At 39.7% G+C, this 26,334-nt stretch overlaps 1 protein-coding gene and 1 long non-coding RNA gene across 7 annotated transcripts in view; one reads left to right on the top strand and one right to left on the bottom strand.

Moving 5' to 3' along the window:
* The window catches only part of ccser1 (coiled-coil serine-rich protein 1), a 128,714-nt gene that overhangs the window by 86,014 nt on the left and 16,366 nt on the right, over positions 1–26,334 (top strand). For 2 of the 6 annotated variants that reach the window (XM_031308947.2, XM_031308949.2), the window contains one exon: positions 8,826–8,858. The exons of the other annotated variants lie outside the window; for them this stretch is intronic. In XM_031308947.2, the coding sequence (XP_031164807.1) occupies positions 8,826–8,842 (17 nt within the window). In that variant the 3' untranslated portion in view covers positions 8,843–8,858. The remainder of the gene's footprint in view (positions 1–8,825; positions 8,859–26,334) is intronic. 6 annotated transcript variants of the gene reach the window in all.
* Positions 1,285–15,374, bottom strand: LOC118493202. The gene is made up of 4 exons (XR_004895191.1): positions 15,125–15,374; positions 10,136–10,139; positions 2,142–2,162; positions 1,285–1,294 (listed from the first exon to the last, which is right to left on the bottom strand). It is a non-coding gene; the product is annotated as an uncharacterized LOC118493202 (long non-coding RNA).

Genomic DNA, 26,334 nt, shown 5'->3' with positions numbered 1-26,334 from the left:
CGGGCATCTAACTGGGCACAGATGGCAGCAACAGACAGGGACGGTGGCGACATAAACACTTTAATAAATAATTATCCGAACAATGACACTGGGTACACCGGAGTAGGCAGGAGGAGGCGGACAGGAGGGGAGAAGAAGACTGGAAGGAAGCACGTAAGGTAAAAGGAAATTTTGAGAAGGCCAGGAGAAAGAGTGACAGAGAGGGTAAAGGAACAAGACAGTATGGGAGGGAGGAGGGAGGTGAGGAGAAAAAGGAAGTAAAGAAAACTAGGAGAAGCAGTCAAGGACAAAGGAAATGAAGGACAAAAAAATGGAGGACTGCGGAAGAGAATAAAGTGTATGAGTTCCAATAAACATTAACAGCTGTTGATATTACAGACACCATATGAGAATGGTAAAACTTAACCAAGACTAAGTGGTAGGTAGGTGAATTCTGAGCTGCTATTTTAAAGTGTACAGTGTCCACAGATTTTAAAGTTATAATCTCAAAGAATATCATTTAAATAAATGTCCTTGAAGTCACTTAAATTGTGACTGAGCCTGTGGCCCACTGATGAAAGTCCTTGCATTTGCAGTACTAGTACAGAGCCTGTTGGAAATGTGCCTGTTTGGAACGGGCGATTGATTGGCCTGTGGTATTGCTGCTTGTAGAATTCTTCAAAACCAAATTGTACCCCAAAATTACCTACAGGAGGACCCCAAACCACTTACTCCACTGTATAGCCTACTACTGACTTACAACGCGCAGAGAGAGAGAGAGAGAGAGAGAGAGAGAGACAGAGAGAGACAGTGTTGTCTTGTGTTGTATGATTGTTAACAAATTTAACATTTCAGCAGAGGTGTTCATTTCCATACAGGTTTAGTGGCTTGACGGTTAACGGTGAAGTAGGGGATTTGATTCGCAGGGGTATTTTGGCGACGGTAATTTTATTAGTGTTGTAAGTTAGCAGTAGACTTAACTAACCCGACCCGGTTCAGCTCTGAGATTTTCTCACATTGCACAGCACTGTGAAGAAATAATCTCCAAGATTACGTTATGTTCTGCCAGCTCACAGCAATCTATCTATAAATTGCAGGAACGTCTGTCTGTCTGTCTGTGTGCTATGCGCATATCTCTCGAACAGTTAGTCCGATGGATTTCAAACTTGACAGGTGTCTTGCTACGGGCACAAGTAAGTGCAGTGCCAAGTTTGACGTTGTTTGGATTAGAAATGCAAAAGATATTGTTAAATATATATATATATATATATCGGTAAAAGAAGCACACATTGGCTTTTGCCCTAGCAGCTGGCCACTCCCCCTCTCGCTTTGCACACTGACTAAGCAGCGCAAGACCAGAGACAGAGAGGGTCGAAGAAAGCAGCGGAGCTTTGGCAGCTAAAATGTGAAATACACCTCATCACGACTGTTGTGTGGAATAAGGTTGGCGGAAAAAAGGCGCTTCAGATTATTCCTTCACAGCGCTGTGCGATGCGAGAAAATCTCAGAGCTGAACCGGGCAGACACAGCACTTTTCATCAGACTCAACCCGGGTTAATTAAGTATACTGCTTAATCGTCCTTAAATTCAGAAATTGTCGTTTGTTGATTCAAAGTCAAAGACCAAAGTCCAAAGTAGTGCTGCTTTGCACATTTTTGTGGGTCTGAGGTGTATTTCACATTTTAGCTGCCAAAGCTCCGCTGCTTTCTTCGACCCTCTCTGTGTCTAGTCCTGCGCTGAGCTCAGTCAGTGTGCAGTGTGAGAGGGGGCGTGGCCAGCGGCTAGCGCGGCAAAATGTGTGCTTCTTTTACTGACGATATCTTTTGCATTTCTTATCCAAACAACTTGGCACTGCACTTACTCGTGCCCGTAGCAAGACACCTGTCAAGTTTGAAATCCATCGGACTAACGGTTCGAGAGATATGCGCATAACACACAGACAGACAGACAGAAGACGTTCCTGCAATTTATAGATAGACTAGTGCAGTGCCCGTTGAAAATGTGCCTGTTTGGAACGGGCGATTGCTTGGCCTGTGGTATTGCTGCTTGTAGAATTCTTCACAACCAAATTGTACCCCAAAATTACAGAAGGACCCCAAACCACTTAATATGCACCTCCACTGTATAGCCTACTACTGACTTACAGTGTAGGCTACATCTACATCAGAGGAAGACATTGTAGCCTACTACTATATTTACCTGACAGAGAATGTTGCATATTTAGAATGTAATCACAAAATATCACAATGACAATGTAGAGTAATCAGACATTAGCCTCATGGACTGAAGGCAGTGAGCTACCCACCTGGCCCGTTATGAGAGCTGATCAGCACCTATCTGCGTTCATCAATCACCAGAACCGGACCGTGTGTGTGTGCGCACGCATGCAGAGAGAGAGAGAGCGAGAGAGAGACAGAGACAGAGAAAGACAGACAGAGAGAGACGGTGTTGTCTCGTGTCGTATGATCGTTAACGAATTTAACACTTCAGCAGAGGTGTTCATTTCCATACAGGTTTAGTGGCTTGACGGTTAACGGTGAAGTATGGATTTGATTCATGGGGGTATTTTGGCGACGGTAATGTTATTAGTGTGGTAAGTTAGCAGTAGATTTAATTAACCCGACCCAGGGTGAGTCTGATGAAAACTGATGTGTCTGCCTGTTTCAACTCTGAGATTTTCTTGCATTGCACAGCGCTGTGAAGGAATAATCTCCGAGATTACGTTATGTTCTGCCAACTCACAGCAATTTAATACAATAGCAGGAAAACTGTTGTAAAGTGTTCTGCATGTGTTCTGCATTATGTGCAGGTTACCTTCTCCCCAAACACGCCCCCAAACAGACACATACAGATATGTCTCGCTGCCACTTGTCTGTAGCTGGTTGTGCTTTGCATGTGTGGGATTCTGAAACGTCCTTAAATTTGGGAATTGTCATTTGTTTATTCAAAGACAGTCCAGAGTAGTGCAACTTTTTTCTGGGTCTGAGGTGTCTGAGGTGTATGTCACATTTTAGCTGCCAAAGCTCTGCTGCTCTCTGTCTCTGGTCCTCAGTGTGAGAGGGGCAAAAGCCAATGTGTGCTTCTTTTACCTATATATTTAATGATATCTTTTGCATTTCTTATCCAAACAACGTCAAACTTGGCACTGCACTTATTCGTGCCCGTAGCAAGACACCTCTCAAGTTTGAAATCTATTGGACTAACGGTTCGAGAGATATTCGCATAACACACAGACAGACAGACAGACAGACAGACAGACGTTCTTGCAATTTATAGATAGATTACGAACTGGGTGTCTGTGGAGACATTCCTGGAAAAAACCTGAAGCGGCAGACAGAGATTGACGACAACAGGCGTGTGTGTGTGTGTGTGTGTGTGTGTGTGTGTGTGTGTGTGTGTGTGTGTGTGTGTGTGTGTGTGTGTGTGTGTGTGTGTGTGTGTGTGTGTGTGTGTGTGTGTGTGTGTGTGTGCGCCTGCTGGCTCTCAGCCCCTTTAGATATGTTCCAAAAGGTTGAGACTAGACTAACAACACAACACTCAGGAGTCAAGAGGCATCCCTCCCTCTCCTTTCCTCACTTCCTTGTTTTTTGCTTATTTTCACTCTGTTTTGTTCCATTTTGTCATAGCAAGTCATATTTTGCTTATATATAATGTTCCCTCTATTTAATGATGCAGTGACACTGTGTTCATCACTCTATCGTTACTTAATTGTATGCCCTATTTTCTCTTTACTGCTGCCCTGAAACCTTCCTTGTATTCACCTTGAATGATTAATTAATAACAGCTCCCATCCTTATTGAATATTCTACAGCTCTAAAAGTATCAAAAAAGTAAGGGCAACAATGAAATAACCACACTTGTAGTGAATATTCTATCTAATCAGAAAGGTTATTTTCTTTGTGCATAAATCTGATACTACAATGTCTTAAATAGAGGCAGCACTGTCGGGTGGATTCTAGATTAATGCATGAAATCAAATACATTTGGGATCAAATTAATATTGACATTTCTAAAAGGTGCAAAAAGGTGCAAGGTGCATCAATGGAAAAGGAAATCATTGAAATGTATGACTGATTTCCCTAAAAAAAAACAATTGCAACTGGTGTGTAAAGCTGAAACACGGTTGAACTTCTCTCCCAGAAAAAAAGTGATGGCAACAGTTTTTGTTCACACAGGCAGAGAGAATGACAAATAAGAGACAGGGTGTCCCAGATGAGAATTACACACAAATTTCAAAAGTCAAAGGATGTAATCTCTTCCAATGGAAGTATAAAACATTTACCGCCTGTAAAGTTGAACGTTGCTCTGAAAAGATTGAAGCTTGCTTCTTTGTGGAGGAGGGCATTTGCAGTCTGGTTGGCTTTACGACAGTTGCACTGGATTCCAAAACAACCTAGTTTCACAGCGACAACTCAAAAGCAACTGCATAATCCACTCTGCTGGCCATCCCTATGTGCAGTATATTCCAAACACAAAATATGCCTACATTTAAAACATTCGTTGCTAAGGTGGTTAGCTGTTAACTCTTGATATTTAATTAACTTAAGCAGACATTATTGCGTGCTTGTCATTTTATGTGTAACGGTTTTTCAATCGTTTTTAACATAATAAATGGCAGTATATTTTGTCCTAATTTTATGTTTATCCTGGCTACAGTAATTTTTTGCGCCAGAAAAAACATTATTGCTGAATACAGCGTTACCTACGTTAAGAGACTTAAGTACTGAGTATGTCTTGTCACCTATAGATAGAGTATGTGGCCATTTTCAGAAATCCTAAATTGAACTGGCATCTCCACCCTTCATCCTGTCGTCTGGCTCTTTGATCCTCCTCTCATCTGCCACCATTCTCTGTCCCTTTTCCAGACCTCCTACTGTCTTGGCGTCCTCTCCAAGTGCTGCTGCCTGTCATGGCTCCTCTCTCCCTCTGTCTCGCTCTCTCCTTCTCTCTGTCTTCGCTCTTCTTCATCTCCTCTTACTACTAATGCATTTCTTATGTGTTTGTTGCGTGAATATACTATATGCATGCATGTTCTTCTGATGGGTGTGTGTTTGTGTGGCAGGTTTGAGGGTAAGGATACACATTTGCTCTAACTGAGGTAGACTTTACTGCCGTTAAAAGAACTTTACCATATAAGGGCTTCCGTTATCCGGTAATTACCATTTTTTACCGGGAAAATCTGTTGAAGTCCAACATATTAAAATCTCACCTGTCATAATGTCCGGTGAAAATAATTTGAGATGCCATGCCACTGGTGCAGCTTCACATTCAAGCATTTAACTGGCGAAACACAAGTTGACTTTTATTATAACTTAATATATAATGTATTATAAAGTAGTCACAGGAAATGCAATGTCAATGAGCCTGACCAGATTAAAAAAAAATACATTTACATGTATTTCTTTGTAATGTTTGCAAATAGTTTTTATTCTGTTTTATTTTATCTTAGAATATGTAGGCGAGCATACTACTTTTATTTGGAATATAATGTATAAGCAAAATTAGCCTACTTTTGGGCTACGTGTTATTATGGAACCCACGCAACTTCTAGGTAAGCACACGCTACGATTGGCCAGGCGTCCATGCTTAGGCAAGATAACGTAACCCGATTTGTTCAGGTCCTATCCCCTGACCAGTCGGCTATCCTAACCCTAAAGGGGTGATAGAATGGTTATATAGGGTATTTCACACTGTTTCTTAAGGTCTCCTAATAAGGTATGTAACATTGGTTGGGCTGAAAATGGCCCGGGTGCTATTCTATGCTCCCTAATGCAACCCTATGAAATGCCCTTGATTGAAAGGAGAGGTTTTCTGCCTTATATGGTATGCTCATGAATATTTAGATGAGCTCTGCGCTGATTGGTTGGTTTACGAGCAAAGCTCCAGAGCACAGACACACAGGGGGGATGAACAACATACAGCCCAGCAACACCATCCCTTCTTCCTTTTGAGTCTGACTTTCTCAGCTCCACGTTTCCCTTTACCTTTTTGGCTTTCCATCATTAGACTCACACACTGTCTGTTAACGTTACTGATAGACTTTCAAAGACACACAGACACAGACACACACACAAACACAGCGACACACCGCTGCCCGCAGCACACACAGACATGCAGACACACACACACACACACACACACACACACACACACACACACACACACACACACACACACCACCCGGTCTTTGACTTCCAAACTGCGGCTGGCTGCCCTGTGCCACTGCCGGCGGTCGGGAAGCCCGCAGCGGGCAGTGGGGCAGCGAGCTGCCCGGTCATTGACTTCCAAACGTGCGGCAGGCTGCCCTGCGGTCGGGAAGCCCGCGGCCGCTTCCCGTTTTGGCAGTCTATTGGTAACGTTAACAGACAGTGTGTGTCTAATGATGCCCGCTGCTGCGGCCCGCTGTACAGGTTGAGCAGAGGCTGCACAGTCACGAGCCTCGTGGCCTCAAAACACTACCGGCCCACCGAGAAAAGTCCCGACTCGCCACTCCGCTACTGGTTAAGTGTATATCAGGGAACATGCCTGCCACACTCACAGTTACCCGGTAACTAGACCACCAACTACGCTGACCTGACGGAGCTCCATGACCGGCAGCTCATGGTGCTCTGTAGCCTACCCAGCGCACACTCATCTTTTCTGGGGTAACTGAAACAACAACTACCGCTTACCTGGAGCACCATGACCGGCAGCCCGCGATGAAATGTGAAAAGTGTCAGCATTCCCTGTACAGCCTGGAACACTGCATTTACGACCGTGGTTCGTTTTCAAAATCCTTGAAAAACTTCCAAACTTTCTTCTTTGTTATTCCCATGGAGATGCACAGCTCGCAGCTAAACTAGTGTGTCAGATCTGCGCAAGCTACATTTAGAACACCAGCTGGTCTCAGAACAGTGGGTCTGTAGCTATGTAAATTTTGGGGCGTGACAAAGGTAGAGACCAGAACCAAATAAGGTACAGCCACCGAGTTGACGTCAACTATTAGCTGGGATTTTGCCCGTTTTCAGTAGCAGCAGTTTCAAATTGTGAGATTTGCAGAGGAAAGGGATGTCAATGGGACTTTGAGGTTCCTTGTATGTCCTGTTTACCCAACGAACTGTCGTTATTCAACTATGACAAGGTAAACTCGGTTTTGCATTCTATCATATATCACCTTTAACTACTTAAGGTAAATGCTTAACCCCAACTAATCTTGCTGCTTCGTAGGGTGGGACTTGCCTAGAAGTTACGTGGGATCCATAATAACGTGTCCGGGACATTGAAATCTCCCAGAACACATGGACCGGCATCAGTGTTTTCAAACGGAAACCCTGATGTGTATTACACAGACCATTTATTTGGCTGCTATATTTCCTTTTGTATGTATTGGTGACAATGGGGCCGAGCTATTCAATTGAATTCTGTGTTTATATGCTGGAATTTTAATTCCTGTTGAAGTTTTGATGGATTTGTTGCTGCATTTAAAAGCATTAGACATGAATTGTAATTCCTGTTAATTTTTTATATTTTTTACCAAGTTGCTGTGCATGATTTATTATTCTAATAATATACAATTTAGTAAATTTATACCTATGTATTTATTTGTTACATCTCATTTACAAACTTAGGAAAGCAATGTTTAAGTCAAGCCTGGTGTTGCCTTACACATAAAAGAACGATCCCAGTCACTTCCACACAGAGAGGCATACAGCTTATTAATTTAACACTGGTTTCAGATCCGTACTCAGTACCCAGAGCGCAGATATCGCTATCGGGCTGAAAAAGTTGGATCGATGCATCCCTATACACAAGTACAAGTACACTTAGTGTCTTGAACACTTTCGTAGCCTTGTTGATAAAGCTGCTTCTTTGTGAGTGGCTATGTATGTATGTGCGTGTGTGTAACGTGTACAATGATTTTATTTTTGAACTGTGTTTTGTGTGGGTCATTAGATACTTTCAAGCACCATATATTAAAGGTCCCATGACATGGTGCTCTTTGGATGCTGTTATATAGACCTTAGTGGTCCCCTAATACTGTATCTGAAGTCTCTTTCCTGAAATTCAGCCTTGGTGCAGAATTACAGCCACTAGAGCCAGTCCCACAATGAGCTTTACTTAGGATGTTCCATTTCTGTGTCTGTAGCTATTGAGGAGGAGAGGGGGGGGGGGGCAAGGTGGAGGGTGGGGGTGTGGCCTTGACCAACTGCCACTTTGCTCGTTTGAAAGCCATGATGTCTCTCTCTCATGGGTGGGCCAAATTCTCTGGGTGGGCAAAGCAAAGAAAGCCGAGGTAACCTTGGTCCTTATGACCTCATAAGGAGCAGATTCCAGATCGGCCCATCTGAGCTTTCATTTTCTCAAAGGCAGAGCAGGATACCCAGGGCTCAGTTTACACCTATCACCATTTCTAGCCACTGGGGGACCATAGGCAGGCTGAGGGAACGCATATTAAAAAGCCTCATAAAGTGAAACTTTCATGCCATGGGATCTTTAAAACTAAAATGATCATCCATTCAATCATCAAAACATTTTGGTATGACTTCTCATCTTCAGCTCCCACTTCTTTTCTCTTCAAAGGGCTTTAGGTATGCTCACTACTAGACACTTCACTTATTGAGTTATAGAGTGTGGTGTTCAATTTTGCGCGTATGTTTGTGACATTTGCTGATATTGTTTCCTATCCACTCAAACGCATCTCCGTGCTCCTTTGTGTGCCTCCCCATCTATGTTCATCAATGTGCTTGTAGTCATTTGTGTGTACTCCATGCTTATGTTCCATCTTACTCATCTCATTACGCCATCTCTCTTGTGTCTTCTCTTATGTTTTTCCATCCATATGTCTACCTCCATTTGTCCGGAAGCAGTAACCAGCATGGTATGACGGAGGAATGAAACAGGTATGGGTGTCTGGATTGGGTCAAACTACAAACCTGGGTCTGAAAATTGCTTTCTCTCAATTTTTTTATTTTTTAATTGCATTCCAGCTATATAATATTTTATATCAGATCAGGGCACCATCATAAAAACTTATCTTGCTCTTTTTTTTTTTCTTTTTTTTTTTAAGCTTTCCGTTATTTTTTGTAATTGATTGATCTAGTCTGGCAGGCTATAGACTATGTAATGGTCTATTCGCCCTCTAGGCATGGATAAGCTCACAACTGGCCCAGGTTTGTATATGCCATCTGCCATCTATCCATTATTTATCTAACCATTCATTGCTTAGCCTGTTTCTCTATCCAATCAAGACAGCTGAACATTTGATTTACTTTCGTTATGGTAAATGTGACCACATGGGTGTATTCCAAAGCAATCTAATTCTATGTAGGTCTCAGTGCTCTTAAGTGGCTCTCTCATCTCTGCCAAGTCTCTCCTCTCCTCTCCTCTCCTCTCCTCTCCTCTCCTCTCCTCTCCTCTCCATCTGTATAGTCTAACAGCATGTGTGAGAATACAGAAAAAGAAAGAAGACAGTGATGGATTATAGCAAGACAGCCACTTTAGACTATTGAGAAATTAATTCACTTGAGAAATGATTTAAGTGGGTAGATTTTAACTCTAACAGAATAAAAGATGTAATGTATTTCAGATGTTGATTTCTAGTCTGACTGTCTGTAACAGGCTCCATATATACATGCCAATTGAAAATTGTCTTCCACCTTCATCGGCTGTCTCTAATAATCTAATGTTAAATTTCTATTATGTCAAGTTTAATGTACTCACAATAACCATATTAATCAGCATTAATCATTTCTTGTTCATTCCTCATGAGCAATTATTATTTGTTGTCCATCGCACATGATTCTCTTTTGATTTATAGAAATGAATCAGTTTGACTCAGCAGTGATTTGCATGCCCTAACTACCTGTCTACAGGTAATTCATACTGAGTGAAGCCACAGGTTGGTGGTTTTGAGTGATGGCAGGTAATTTGCATTGCTGTGTTTGCATTGCCCTGTTGGCAGAATTAGGTATCATATCTCATCTCAAGTCAAATTTGTCACTGTATCAAAATCTAAATTTGTTGTTGAACGGCACTTTTTCGGATCGTGGAGTATTTATATGTATATCAGATGAACCTGAACACATCAATTAATTCGAAGTATTGTTTTGTTCCTCGAGAAGTTGATGTAATGTAGTTTATTGTTCCACATTATCTCTGTTCTCCGTCCCAGTGAGACTCAGCTTTTGTACCATCTATTTAATGTTGTTTAGGCTAAAGACACTGTTTGTAATGATCACACTGTTAACAGAGTTACAATGTAAAAGGTCATTGTGTGCCTTTTGCATTGTCAGCTCACTAAATGGTAGCCTTAGTTCAGTATTTGTCATCTAGTAGAGTTGTTTTAGACTTTTACATATACAATATTTCCATCAGCAGAACAACAGTGTTGACAATGAGCTCAGGCAGATAAGCGTGTCCTTTCTGTACATTAGCCTATATTGGAGGAAATTATCTGAGTCTGATTTTGTTTTTAAATTGGCCAGTCAAGACAGTCCAATGCTGGGCAAATGATCTAATGAAGAACGCATTGAGGATTGTAAGCTTAATCTGTTTGGTGTTGTTTGAATCTGCCTCTCATGGAAATATTTCAATACTGAGAGCAAGGCCATGTCACTCGATTTGTCTTCAGTGGGCTTGGCAGGATGGAAGTTAAAATGTGATAGTCCCTTTGCAAATGATGTGACATGTTTTTGCAGAGCTGATGATTAGATAAAATGTGTTGTTGAATGAATGTGACAAACAGAACAGTGGGTAGCACAAAACACATAGGCAATGGTAGTCAGCTTTCAGACAACAACAAAGCCACTAAGGGCTTTCGATTTTCTCCTTTAGAATTAGACTGGATCAGAGGGAGATAACAACTGAGGGCACACTATATTAAATTGAGAGTGTGGTGGGCCTCAAAGCCTTCAGCTTCCCCTGGCTCCCCATACCCATCCGCCTCTCTTCTCAGTGCACAGGTCAATTGATTTGCTTTAGGGTTAGAGTAAAATTAAATATTGATTGATTGATCCATCTCTAGCATTAGTAGACCGTGCATGTAGCTTTAAGCAGATCATTTCATGGGCAGTTACTGAAAGGTGTGCATGTGTTAGTAAGCATCTATGTATTTGTCGGAATGAAGATGTGTATTATTTTTTATAAAACATAGGATTATCTTTAGAGCACAACAGGAAGCTACTTAAACTCTTTGTGAAACTAACCAAGCACTTCCTTTAGCTACAGTACACTTTCCTGGGCATGAGGGATTTACGCTGTGCTTCAGCCTCAGGTATACACTCTATTTGGTTATTCATTCCAGTCCTGGACATTCTTGTTTAGCTGGGCTTATACATAATATCTCTGCATTTTTAGGCTATGCTGCAATATACGATATATCATAATATTTTCTCTAAAATACCATACCTGTTTGATTTAGTCCGTTGATGCTTATGATCATACCAGTGTGATAATTCTAGTAAACTAATTCAAATTTAGAGGGAACACAGCTTGTATGTGACATTTTAAAGGGCTTTAATTTAAAAATGTCCTTATACTGTCTGGGTGACACTGCTATAATTTTAAAGTCAGATTGGTCTTTGGTAATGTATTATTTATCAAGTTTGACTAATTATTCACACAATATTTCTCTGAAATACAGTTTGCAGGCAGTAGTATTCATTTTGTTTTATTTATCTAATTTTATTTATTTATTATTGGCTTTGCAGAATTTGGCTACTTTTAAAGTATTGCCACAGGCAGATTTTCTATTGTCTAGAACCTCCCACCCCCCCGGCACACACACACGCACACACACACACGCACACACACACACACACACACACACACACACACACACACACTCACTCACTAGTGGGGGGCTTACATGCTTTTTAACATTCAGTAAGAGCCAGACACTCCATACAAAATGTGACTAGCCTAATGGAAGGTAATGAAGTGACTTGTTTCTAGCTGCAGCTACATTGTAGTTTGTTTGCTTACAGTTAGAAACAGAGGTGAGTGGGTCAGTGATGTAGTGCAATGTGTTCTGGTTTGAAGAATGACACGCATACTTTACAAGTTAAATATAATTTTTCTGTACTCATCCTCTCACCCTCTCTTTTGTGCACGCTTGCTCATTCCTTCATTACTGTAGTAGACCAGGTCTTTATTAATAAAGGGACATCTGTTTCATGAAAGCAGAAAGATGCCCGGGAGAGAGAGAGGGATGGAAGGGGTCTAAACAGGAGCACATGCAGAGAGCAAGAATGAGGGAGGGCCAGGCGTAGAGAGTAGTGGGTGGTTGCAGGGGGTTTGAGGCAAAGTAAAAGAAAATAAATGCAAGAAAAAACAAGGAAGAGATGCCAGACATTTAGACAGGAATCTTTTCATAAAGATTGATACAGTGTAGAAATTGGCCCTGCACTCTCACCCATACAGTTAAATGTACAAATCACATCACATACATCATCGTAAAGAGCCAGTATGAAGTAGTAAGCATTACGTTAATCTTAATTATGGCATGTAGCACAAAGGATTAGTGAAACGTCTGCCACTGTTAAAGCACATAGAATAGAATAGAAAACACTGAATTATGTAATTCTTGCTATAATTGCATTAAACAATACTCTAATCTAATTTCATCTACCGGTTTGAGAGTGGTTAATCACAGTATGTGTTCTCATTCATTATTATTATATAATTGCTGTGCATTTATGTCACAGAACAGAGCAGGTGCAGAGTGAGATGTTCTCTGCACAAAGTCAAAGACCCAATTTTCACCAAATTACCAACACCATCTCATTTTCATTAACTCCTCTCCTGAAGCAACTCTCTTTTCACTTCAAAATACCAAACACATAGGCAAGGCACATTTATTGGTCATGAAAAAAACCATCATGTCATGATACTTTGTCACTCTGTCCTGTCTTGTGTTTACCTTCATTAGCAATGATTTTAAGTTTTGTTAATGATGTTAAGTTGACCTTGCTAGCAGTCAGTACAGTACAGCTAGCCACACGCATGTGCTGATATGCATTGAACAACAAGTACAGAACAATTTAATTACCAAAAATAAGCATCCATTGAATTATGTGGAGACAGCCAATTTGTAAAAATGCAATAAGCCATTCACACCTATTGTTACTCAAGATCTGATGGCCTCCACTGTAGCTGGCAGTGGGTGTGTTATGTTTCCTCAAAGTCCTTTATGAATAAAATAAAATGGAATTGAACTGGACATTCACAACTTACATTCACTGTGATCCTTAAAATGGAAAAAGGTTAGGTTAGAGAGCAAATTAAATGTGAAACAACAGCAACATAGAACAAAGTAGAACTGAATGGGCTAGTCGTGAAATGGTAATGTCCGATTGTACTTTATTTAAACACAAATTGGTGATTTAAGGCCAAGGCGACAAGTATAAAAAAGAAGAAAAGGAGCAGTGCTAAAAAGAATTGAGGTGGTTAGAAGAGAATACAAATAAAAAATAAACTGAAAGACGAAGAAAGAAAGTAATACCGAAGTGGAGAAAGGTACAATATGAGTGTAGTGCAGTGTTGAGGTCAGCCATGGGCACAGAGGTATCACACACATGCGCACACTCAGTGCCAAGGTCAGATAGAGTCACAGTAGGATCATAAGGTCCCTGCAGAGGACCAGGTTATAACTGACAACTATAATTAGGCTAATTAGAGGAACAAAACCATCATCACAGTTGGTAATGACCTGGGCAGGCCAGCAAGGGTGATGGATTGATGGATAGATGGATGAGAGAGAGAGTGAGAGCAAAGCAGGTAGGGAAAGCATATTAATTAGTGTAAGGCTAAGGGGAATGATGGATGGATCAGTGTGAGAGTTGGAGAAAGAAAGAGAAAGACAAGTTGGCATTTATGAGCAGGGTCATAGGGAGAGGAGGGATAGAGGTGTGGATATGAGACACAGACAGGTTAGCTTTCAGACACCTTTGATCTGTCAGTCTTCAGGAATCTGTGCTGTTTTACATCCAGGTATTTTTCCACACACACACACACACACACACACACACACACACACTACATATTCTGATTCCAGCTTCACCAATATGAGAGTTTCTGCGTTTTTAGTACTGTTAATACTTAACACAGTGTAGGCTGACTAACACAATATGAGATACTGTCATACAGAGTTATTGTTGTTGTTGTTGTTGTTGTGAACTCCATTAAGGTGAAATTTGGAAGACCTGTATTCAGTAGAATGCAGAACAAGAAGTCCTGCATTAAGAATTAAGTAAAAGCACAAGGTATCAGCCTGTAATAACCTTATATAACACAAATAAACACATACACACGAGTGTTAATGGGGAAAAAAAAAAAAAAGAAGTAATAATATAAAATAAATAATTAATTAATAATAATAATAATAATAATGTTGACTGTTGAACTGAAAGATGCATTGCGCACCGGGGAGATGGAGAGACAAATATAAATGCTGAGGGGACTTATTGCCGTTCTTTGGTTAGACAAAATGTGATAATGTAATCCTTTTACACCATGATTATTTTTACCATTTAGTTACTTGCCAAAAATAAAAATGCTAAAATTGATTACAATGTGTTTCAGCATTTGTTTGCAGCCGTTTAGATTTGTACACTGCAGGTTATACTGTGCTTACGACTCAGATCAGCATCAGAAAAATTAGACTTGTTTTTTAAATGAAAAACGTAGTTTATGGAAGTAGCTCACAAAAACCTGAGATCTTGTGTTGACTGTTGAATGAACTGAACGACACACGAACGATCACAAATGACGGACTGTTACTGCATCGGGTGGCAGCATAAAAATATATTTTTTCTAAAATAGCACACATTTTACACTGCTAAGAGTACACAAGTTTAGTGCGTTCAAGCTGTTTGATAAGCTATCTGGCTGTGTATGGTTTGTGGGGGCTCTGTGTTCTTGCTGCTAGCACTCTTATTGATTAACATGCAAGAAAAACATTTTACCCTAAATGTAAAGTTGCAGTAGTGCAGTAGCTGACTTCAATGAATACATTTTTTTCTCAGTCTATATTAACTTGTAAAGATGACAAGGCAGCAAAATATCCTTTCATTTTATAATTTCAGTTGGCTATAATGTACAGTATGTAAAATTGCCACCAAAGGAACAGTGGTTACACATGTTTAAACCGTGCTCAGTTAGGATAAACAAATTAGGCCTGGCAAACTCAATTCTTTTTAAGGATTCAGGTTATTCTGAGTCACTCACTAAACTGATCTGGGTTGTGCGAGTCACTTGAGTCAGTATTGCTAAATCGCCAAGGAAACTAGCCCATTGTCTCTAACCACTAACGTAGTAGGAAGTTCTGTGGTTTCACTCGGTGCAGACTCACTATTTCAGATCTGATATATAAAGCTTTCAATGTAGACATAGAAACAGGAACGGAGAAATGCCCGCAGTGAATACATTTTTTATTTATTTTTTTTTAAACGATTGACCTAATTTTGATGTGCTACATCTATACACCAAACCTATAACCTGTAAGCATGTTATTTCAGAAGTGAAAGAGTGGCTTTTGTTGTGGATTTCCTTTTCACCCTGACTCGAGGAGAAACTATACTCGCTCGTCTGCTACAGATCCACTCATGACAACGTAGCCGGCTGATTCATGCAACTGACTGACTGACTGACCCGAGGACTCAAGAGCTCATGACTCATGAGTCCCATGGTCTGCAAGCTTGCAATGTTTCCGGCTCTGCGGGAAGTTCCTAATCTCGGACTGTCTCTGCTCTGTCGCTTCAGTTGACTTGTGGAGTTGTGGTTGCCTACGAAATTGTAAGTTATAAAGCTTTTGGCAGCTAAGATGGCTAGGACTAGTAGTAGCTAATGTTGCAAGAGGTTTGTGTGTGGCGCTGTTATCATTTTAGATTGAATTGTAGTAGGACTCAACTGATCCGAGTTAATGATACTAGAAACTCGCGACTCATGGGTTAATTTAAAGACACCGGTGAAAGATCTGAGTGAGTCACGACTCAGACAGGTTTAAAACAAATATAGGCCTAATTAAAGGCTAAATTACAATAACTAAATATACTAGATACCAATAACTTCAGTAGGCTATAACTACTGTATTATAGACATCATTGACTTGGAATGAACGTAACTTGCTACATGTCTCTGGGGGATAGCTTCAGTATAGTAAAGCTTCATTTAATGTACAATAAATAGTAACTTAAATCACTCACTACACTTTGTGAAGGAAGCGCTACCTCATGGTGAAAGCCTGCAAGTGATGGGTGAATGGGTGTGCTGACAGACGGCAGGATTGAGGATTGTGAAGATTGATTTTAAAAGTTTATTTGTCTCTCAAAGTTACAGTGTACTGAACAACTGTCTTGGCTAGTTTTTTTAAGGAGAAGGGCATTGCAACATTCAAGACATGAGACTGCTACATTATCAAACAGACTAATAAACATACCACTAAATCTGCAGAATGTATGCAATATATGGTGGCTCAATTGGCCACCATGCACCCACTCAATCAATCACTTGCCTTACACACAGTGGAGTATATATGGAATTGAATGTCTTAGAATAAAAGACCATGAAAGACTGTGACACACACAGGGGAGAATACATAGGAGAATAGAAAGAATTTTGAAATAGAGTGCAACAGCGAGAGATGGAGATATGTAATGAATGTGATTTTTATGCAGGATTATGTACAACATTTAATAAATGCAAGTGCACCAGTCGTATTGCATACGTACAGGCATATGTATGTATTTCAAGACGTAAAGGCCTTTCATGGATAGTGCATCAAAAGTGGATCTGATGGATATTTTAATAGTTTTTCTTGCTGAAATCTAAGAATGGGGTAAAAAAAAAAAATCTGAGTTTATAACTGATCCTTAAACAGGTGGTTGCTCTAGTTGAAGAACTGACGGCTTTGCATCACCCTCACTCACACATGAGGTCTGTTAGTAATTCTGTCTTACTCATTTTTAAGCTCCTTCTCTCTGTCAGTTTGAGGGGGAGGCTTTAAGTGGGTGGATGGATTAATTATGTAGTATTGGTGCAACTCTGTAAGATAAGTGAGCCAGCTATGCAACACTGGTTCTGGTAACATATAATAGTTATGCTACTGTGACCCTTTCACCTCACCTTCAGAATTCCTAAAATAATCACTAGTAGAGCAACATTACAGCCCTGGATCTTTTTTTACTGTACATCCATTTACATTATTTCTTGGTATTGGCATGGGGAAGTATTAATGATTCCCCACGTACTGTAAAGTATTAACTGTTGATTTATCTTCCAATGTACATGTCCTTGCTTTGTTTCTCTAAGTGATGCAATATACACTGCAATGAGTACAGTCCTTATTGGTTTGCATTGGCTGCTGTGGTAAGATAATTAAGCTCTCTACTAAATGGGCCTCAACAGCTTTAATGAGTTTTTCATTGTTCGATAACGGAGGAAAAACTATTTAAAGGTCAGATCAACAATGATAGTCTTAGTTAAAAAAAAACAAAACATGACTCCACTCCCAGATAGCTGACCTTTAAAAATGTATTTGCATATGCTATCATCATTTTGATCAGATTTTTTTCCGCCCCAAAATTAAAGATGGATACAGCAAGCCCACCCTTGAGCTATAAATGCATTTTTTATTTATTTTGGGTGGCAGACTCTTTGTTATGCTGAGTATAACGAGTATGTGTGCATCATAAATAATGTTTAGAGTTTAGTTTATAAAATCTCTGTTCCCCAAGTTTAAATGAATACAGGCTGCAGTCAGCAGTTGGTTAGAAAGACTTAGAGATAGGCGCCCAGGATAGCTCCCTCAGATCAGCACCTTGGAGAGTGCCGTTCTGACAAAATAGGAATAAGCAAGAATGGAAGTTGCCTGAATCCATTCATCTCTGTGTCATGGAGATTTTAGCACATAACAGTTACGGTAATGGCCTGTTTTGGTAGATTGCTGTCAGCTGTATTACACCTTTGTGAAGAAGTGAGTTGACTAAATAGCACAAATAAATAGTTAGCACGATCGGGAGGTTGAGTGAGCAGAACCAGGCCTCAGCAACTACGTTATTTAGCATTTTTACCGCCTCTGACGGACTGCTATTGGCCTAAAAGTATGCTTTGTGCGACATTTGTTCATGCTGGGTCTGAAATGAGGCTGTCCAAAACCTATCCAAACCTTTCCTTTCCAGTTCTTGACTGAAACCTTTATCAGTATGGATACCATAAACTTTTGGAAACTGCCAGAAACCATTAAAGTCAAGCTGTGATGTACAGTAGGCTGCATTTATTTAATGCTGAACTGTTCAGCCGTCATATCTCATCTTGGATAAGATTTTCTAATTGTAATGTCGACCCTGTGTAGCTGGATTATGTAGGAAAAGATCCGATCAAGACTTGAATCAGCAGTTACTCAATATTTAATTACTTGGATCATGATCAAGACAAAAAGGCTTGATCAGGAAGTTCTTGCTTCAAGGGGTGTTTTTTTTTTTTTTTAACATGTGTACATATGTATATGCATTAAAGTGTGTTACTGTGCATCAATATGTCGGTTAGCATTATATTTAGCCTTAAAACTATCCGAGGCATGTTTTAAAACAGTTAAAGCAGCCAGTCTGGTAGTCATTCACTCCTCATCAAAGTAAGGTAGAGAGACAAACAGGATAGAGAGACGGAAATGGATGGTGTGTGTGTGTGTGTGTGTGTGTGTGTGTGTGTGTGTGTGTGTGTGTGTGTGTGTGTGTGTGTGTGTGTCTGTCTGTGTGTGTGTGTGCGTGTGTGTATCTGTCTGTGAGTGCATGTTTAAGTGAGATAGATGGAATGATGACTGACATGAATAACTGACAAAAAGTGTTGTGATGTAGCAAAATAGAGCGTGTTGTCACGGTAACTGAGATTTTTTTAGTAAATATAAAGGTCTTTCAATTATTTTTGCAATTATTAATAAATCAAATCAAAATAAAGCAAATCAGAACTGTGTTGGTGTATACTGACTGTGTCTGTTTGACTTTGCCCTCACTCTCCTATTGGCTTGTTGCACGTACTGCATTAGGGTGTGGAAACTTGCACCTTTATTATTTTTCTTAGTAGAAAGAGTTTGGTGACCACACATAATTTCCACTATTGCTCCACTGTCAACTTGAACAGAGGTCTGCCCGAATAAGGAAATAATTATGCAATTAGTCATCTTGGCTTTTATTTGTTCTTAATTTAGATTCATTTGTATAGATTTGTTTTCACCACAATAAATTATCTTTTTTTTTTTTAAAAACAGTGTCAAAAAAGCCTAATTACTTCTTCTGTGATTCAGTTTTGTAAACATTAACTCCCAGAAAAGTCCAAAGGGGATGAATACTTTTTATAGGCATTGCCTGTGTGTGTGCGTACAAGTGCTTGAGAGATTCTGCAGGCTTAGATGAAAGGCCCTTTGCTTTTGAAGAGAGGCCCACATCAGAGCTCTACACTGCTCTACATACGGCTTGAAACCACAATCCTTTTTTTGTGTCATTTAAAAATGCATTTTGAAACTTGAATTTATTTTATTTATTTGTATTCTTTTTTTAGAGTAAGAGTACATCGTGTTTCATTGTTTTTGCCACACGTTGCCTCTGTCTCTATATTTTGTGTTTGGTTTTCTCATTATTCTTGTTTCTGTTGTAGTCAGGTCTATTAAGACAACTAACAGATTTTATATTGCCCTATAGAGTTGTAAGAAATCGACTAACTATTCATATAATTATCCTCTTCATTCTACTCTACCATACAGACATCCCCAGGAGTTACATTCAATAGTTTTGTCAAAATTAGAAGTGGGAAACATAAATGATATTTCCTTACTTCACTCTAATGGCAAGCAGCTAAATAAATCTAGCAAATAGCACAATGAGGCTTTGGAGCAACATCAAATAGCATGTTGATGGAAAATAGAAAATGAGAGAACATTCAAGAGCCTCTTACACAAGTTACAGTAATCAGATCACTGTAAAGCTGTGATCTGTGATGTGCACACCCATACAATCAAATTCACATGGGGACACACACTCACACACAATACACCATGTTCCAAGCTATTAAAAAAGCAATTAGTTCTAGCTTCATCTTTGAGAATCTGAGAAAAAGCCATGGGATGAATAACATGTTGGCATAGATACAGAAGTATGAAGGATGCAAAAGACAGAGTAGATATAGGCTCTGTACATTAGAATTCATTAGAATGTGCTGTCATGTCTGTGTATAATAGAAAGAGGGAGAGAGATGATTATAACAGGTGTGCTCGAGTTGGTGGAAATAACTGGTGGGATGCCAGCAGAGGGAATACATTAGATGCAAAACATATATTTAATCCACATGAAAAATACAGCTCTCAGACACAGAAGAAGACAATTTGTCTGTTATTGCTAAAACCAGCTAAAGCCAGTTTCCCTCCAGCCTTTTGTATTCAAAAAGGAAATATAAAGTTTTCCTACTGAGTGCTGCTTGCTCTGTTAATTACTGTAGAGTTAACATTTCTTTCCTTTTGTTACACTCAATTGCCCAAAGTACAATCGGGATATGCTTACATTTTTAAAGTTTGTATCATTAAATTAAATTATTTGAAAATGTAGCCAATTTCTGTTGATCAGGAAAACCTAAATAAGATATCATGTCATTTTTCAAATTGTGTATTATATATGTCAGCTGATCTATCTCTACCTGTAATGTGGGTACTTCTGAAATTGCAATGGATACACAATGAAATTCATTTTAAAAAATGATAGCCATCGATTTGATTCTGAATTATCATGCAATAAAACATACCTCTTCTCTCCAGACATTTTCCTGATTAAACCAAGAAGTAAGCATTATTTTTTTGTAGAGTAGATGTCACAGAGCATACACTGTTTTTTTTTTTTTTATGTATTTTTCTGTAATCGAACTTCATTTTCAACACTGTCACAAAACCCATTTTCTACAAATCATACACAGAATTGACCCGTTTTCTTAATAACCAAGGACCAGAGTCAAAACAAAATAGGTAGGAATCTTGTCAAAGATAATGTGTATTTATTATGTTGACTTTATTCACTGTATAAACTTTGAAAATTAGGCCAGTTCCATTAGTTTCTTCCGCTGATCGTAGTTTGGCATTTTCAAACATGAGATGCAGCAGTTCATTCTTTCTCTGAGCTATATATCCCCATCTAGCACATGGAAGCCAATTACATGACTCTCATTAACTCATAGTCGTCCCCTTTGAACATGGTTAATCATGCATGGGGTGCCAAGAGGATAGAGATTAGGAAGCATGAACACACACACACATGCAGAAACATGTCAAGGCGCTGGAGATTGTTTATTTAAAGGACATGCAGACACATAAACGCTGAAGTGAGATTTTGAAGCTGGCAGCTGTGGTTGTATTATCCCTATTATGCAACAAGACCCTTTAGTCATTACTTGTGCTGTGTCTTCTTTCGCTGGACATTGGATGATCCTGCTATTTTCGCTGCAAATGGTGTGTGTGTGTGTGTGTGTGTGTGTGTGTGTGTGTGCGTGTGTGCGTACGTGCGTGCGTGCGTGTGTGTGCAGCACCCCAGGCATTAATTTACCCTTGCAGGTCAAACAACAATTTGATGTCAAATGATACATGGACCTGCTATGTGTATGAGTGTGTGTGTGTGTGTGTGTGTGTGTGTGTGTGTGTGTGTGCCACATGTTGGTATGAAGCCAGATGACTAGAAGGGACAGTGGTTCATTAAACACATGCAGGGCATTGAGATCACATACACACAACTTTAATATACAGTAGAGAGCATATTAAGCGCACATCAAGATGTCTCACATGCTTACACACATTTAAGAGGAAACACAGACACACTCTCCGCGCAGGGTGGTCTAACTGGGCCTCCAGTGAATCAGGACAGATTCAGGACACTTTGGTTCATTAGTCAAACCAAAGTAGGACAGATACCTTTAGAACTTAACTCTCTTTTCCTCTCTTCCTCCTCTTCCTACTCAGTCTCTCTTCCTCTCTTTTATTTTCTTCTCTCTTCCTTCTCTTGACCACCTCCTTTTTTTCTCTCCTTCTCCCCTCATCTGTATGATCTTTTTCCGTCTTTTTTCAAAGTCTCCTTTTCATCTGCTGGTACATAGGACCATCTGTAGCAGCTCTTTCCCTCTCTTTGTTCTCTCCATCTCTATCCCCCTCTGATAACGCTCTCTCTCTTTCTCTCTCTTTCTGTCTGTGACATACACTAGTGTGGACACAGATACAAGCTGTGTTTGATCTGAGACAATTTGCTGCAACATTAATTAAAGCATAAACTCATATGAATATTAATGAGCTATTCTTTTGGAATCTGCACATTCCGGATGGCCAAGAGGCAAACTAATAAAATATACACACACACACACACACACACACACACACACACACAAATCAAATTGAATATTTCACTGACAAATATTGCAATTGAATATTCAGTACCAGCATGAAACCTTAAATTGTCTGAGTGTCTCATGCCCCCCCTCTGAGCAAGGCATCACCTGACACACACTGACACACAAACACACACACATTTTTGGTTTTGAAGGGTTTCTTTCTTTCTGTTGGTTTCATGATGTCCAAGAGAAAGTTTGCATATAGTATCTTATTCAGCTGATGTGTTTGTTTCATTTCAGTCTATGTTCATATGAATTTCATTCTTATTTAGAAGAAGTTATAGAACTAGTTTGACATTTTGGGAAGCAAACTTTTATGTTTCTATGCTAAATATGAAGCTACCGCCAGCCAGTGTTGTAGTCGAGTCACCAACTGTCGAGGCCGAGTCGAGTCTTGAGTCCCCAGTGTTCAAGTCAGTCCAAGTCCGAGTCACCAAAGAAAAGTCCGATTTGAGTCACCATTACCTGAGTTTGAGTCCGAGTCGAGTCTCGAGTCCCCAGTGTTTGAGTCCAAGTTGAGTCATCAAGGTTGAGTCTGTGTTGAATTCCACGACTGCCTACATTTCTCCACTCTGGCACCTTTAAAGAGCTGATATACTAATAAAAGAGGCTCTACATTAAACAAAAATGATACCACTGTCACGATTGCAAAGGGAGTTTATTTACTGCCTTTTTTCTAAACAACATTTAGCGGTACTCTTTCCAGCATTGGATGTTAAATCCGTGTAGGCGAACTTCACAATCTGGGGCACATCTCTCTGCATTTTCCAAATGTGAACATGTAGTAGGGACCCCGCAAATCATGCCCTACAGTTGCATATATCAATATCAATTCCTTTGTTATGAGAGTAGTGAAAGTAACAGCGAGACTGCAGCGTTAAGTGAGTGACGTCAGTGAGTGTTGTCAAGCAAGGAGAGCGAGCGGTAGCAGTGTCCGACTGAGAAGCATATTTGTGGCTGTGAGGAAAAAGCGAGAGAAAAAAGAGATCCCAAAGACGATGTAAAGTGAGTTAACAATAAACAAGAAGCTTCTCAAGACATGATTGGTTTCATCTTTTGTTAACACTGTGGGTGAAGTAAAGGGTGTTACCCCCAAAAGAACATCAGCCCTGGATGGAACGTCTCCCCAGCTGCTTCCCGGCCGGTCTTGGAGCCCGAAACAGGAAAAGTGTAACATCTTATATAAAATTTTTATAACCTATTTAGTCAGAAACTTCATCCAACGTCTGAGTGTCTTTTCAGGAATGCTCAAGTCCGATTTTATATATCCTTGAGTCCGAGTCCAAGTCAAGTCACGAGTCCAGAGAATAGAGTCTGGAATCGGATCCGAGTCCAGGACTCGAGTACTCCATCACTGCCGCCAGCAGCCGGTTAGCTTAGCACAAAGACGGAACAGGTGTGAACAGCTAGCTGGCTCTGTCCAAAGGTAACAAAACCTTTCTAGCAGCACCTCTAAAGATCACATATTACCCCAATATATCTTGTTTGTTTAATCTGAACAAAAAACTGTGTAAAAGCAAGTATTTCTTTGTGGACTTTTCATCTAACTATTCAAATATGCATATTTCCCGTGACCCTACATGATGGAACAGTTTTTATTAAATTGTACAAACAAGAATAGTCAGCTGGAAGGGCACTCACATTATCTGTCAGAGAAGTGTGCATGTCTATTTAAATGGAGTTGTGAGTGTGGGAAATAGTTTTTCTGTGCTAGCGGCAATTTATGCCTTCACATACCACCTTTTTCAAACTTTTTTTAAACTCCATAGCAGTCTCGCAAAATTAAATGTGTCTAGTTTTTTTTCATGAAAGATAACAATACTTGCAAAGCAAAAGTGTTTACAGATGGACTGTCTTCAATAACCTCATAAGCTGAAGGGCGGTCGACCTCAGCTGAAATGTTAGCTGTGATTTTTCTGTTATTCTGGCCCCGTCCTCAGAACTTTAATGTAGTTTCATAAACGCTGCTGCTCAAACTTGCGGAAAAAAACAACCTTTGTGGCTCTGCTTGATTGTATATGTGAGTCAGTGTATTCCTCCAGTTCCCACCGTTTTCTTTCCTCAGCACTTTTCAGGGCTACAATGAGGATAATTAATCATAGAATGAATCTTTCCGTCTCTGTCTTAACATTCTTTTCTAATTCTTTCTCTCACATCAATACTGTTGTATGCACATAAACCTATTCTCTTTCATATCCTTTATGGTCCCCTCTTTGTGTTTTCCCTTTGCTTCTTTCCTTATTCTGTGTTGTCTTTGCTGCTGTTTCTCCTGGTGTTTAATAAGTAGGGAGAGAGACAGACACTCTCAAGGCCCTCAGGTATTCAGAGATATGAGACATGACACTTTCTGCACCCACTGATAACACACATACAGCCACACACACAAACTCATGTGTGAATGTGGTACACACACAAACCTGCATATGTAGCATGTTCACCATGCATACCAGGAGTGACAGTTGACAGATCCACCCCAAGGGGCCATGAAGGACAGAGATCATTTCCTTCTCTCAGTCCTTTCCCCTCCTCTCTCTCTTTGTACATGCTGACGTGTCCCTTTAAGGGATTCGATATCGATATTTAGCATCCAGTATAATAACATGAATTGTAATTTATTGTACATATTAAATTGCACGTGTCATTAATCGATTAATCAACTAGGTCATGATTTTTTGTCAGCATCACACAGATTTGTTAAATACGATATTCTGACTGACTTGCTCAGATAAGGTTGTTTTATATTTCTGAACCAGGTGGGATTGACTCATTTTGACACAGCAGATAATAAGTAAAAAATAATAAGTTATTTTTGCTATTTTCACATTTGGATGAATAGAGCACGATTTGTGTCTTCCAGGTAATGAAAAAAATATTCAGCTCTTGTTTAGCTCATATTTGTACAGTACTTGTAGCTGCTGTACTGTGGCTCTCTGCAGATAATCTTCCCAGTGAGGTTGGTTGGTCTGTGGCCACCCTAACTGCAGTGCTATAAGCAGTGATTAAAATACGGCCTTTTAATGTATCTGCCGATAACAAGGCTAAAAATGGGACACAGTGCAGAAACAATGACAATGTAGAATGTAGGCTAATGATCTCTGTGGCTTTTATATGAGAAAAGATTCAATTATTCAGAACAAAAATAGTTCATTAAAACATAATTAGAACAAAATAACTTTTGCAAACTCATTTTCTGTGTCCAACCTCATTTGGAAAATGTGTCTCATTTGGAAAAATGATGTCATTCTGGATTCTTTCCAGGAGCTTTACAGTGGCAATTCTGCTCAGCTTATCACAGTAGAGCTTGTGTTTATAGACACAAAATGCTACCATGAATCTTTGCTCAAAAAGATGGCATTTAATAAGATGATACTGGGCCGCATTCTTTCTGCCTTTAGTGAATCAATTTTTGGTTGTGTGCCAGTTTTTGGCTGCTCTAGACAGTCTGACACAGTATGCCACTCTAGCATCTATCTTAAACAATCAAAGAGTCATGAAGAGGTCTATGTGTGTACTGTTTGTGGGATTTTGTGTTAAGTTCATAATAATAAACCCCCTGTGGTCTTTGCCACACTTATAAGGTGTTAATTGTCCCACAAACTGTATAAACACTAATTTAGTAAATTGAGACATCCTGGTCAAGCATAATCTGAAGCAACAACAGACTGCACAGCCGCATCACCTGTCTGTTGCTTTATGTGCTTTGGCATTTCTATTTACACCCATAATGTGATCGACTGACCAAATAATGAGGGATCATTTTTGTATGCATTTCCACCCACACAAGTCAAAAGAATGTGAAATAGTAGCATACTGTCCCTTAAAGTCAACTGTTTGACAAGCATCCACTAATGGACTTCAAACCTGTGTGTAGACTGTGTACAGATCAGTCAAACTAGTTAGATTTATCATTGTGTTTCATATGCTCAGACAATTACACATTGTTTAACTACCATTCATCAAAACGTGTTT

The sequence above is a fragment of the Sander lucioperca genome, chromosome 2 (genome assembly GCF_008315115.2).
Source record: "Sander lucioperca isolate FBNREF2018 chromosome 2, SLUC_FBN_1.2, whole genome shotgun sequence".
NCBI classification, from domain to species: domain Eukaryota; kingdom Metazoa; phylum Chordata; class Actinopteri; order Perciformes; family Percidae; genus Sander; species Sander lucioperca.
The sequence above is the reverse complement of the archived record's forward strand: the minus strand, read 5'-3'. Positions and strand labels throughout refer to the sequence as shown.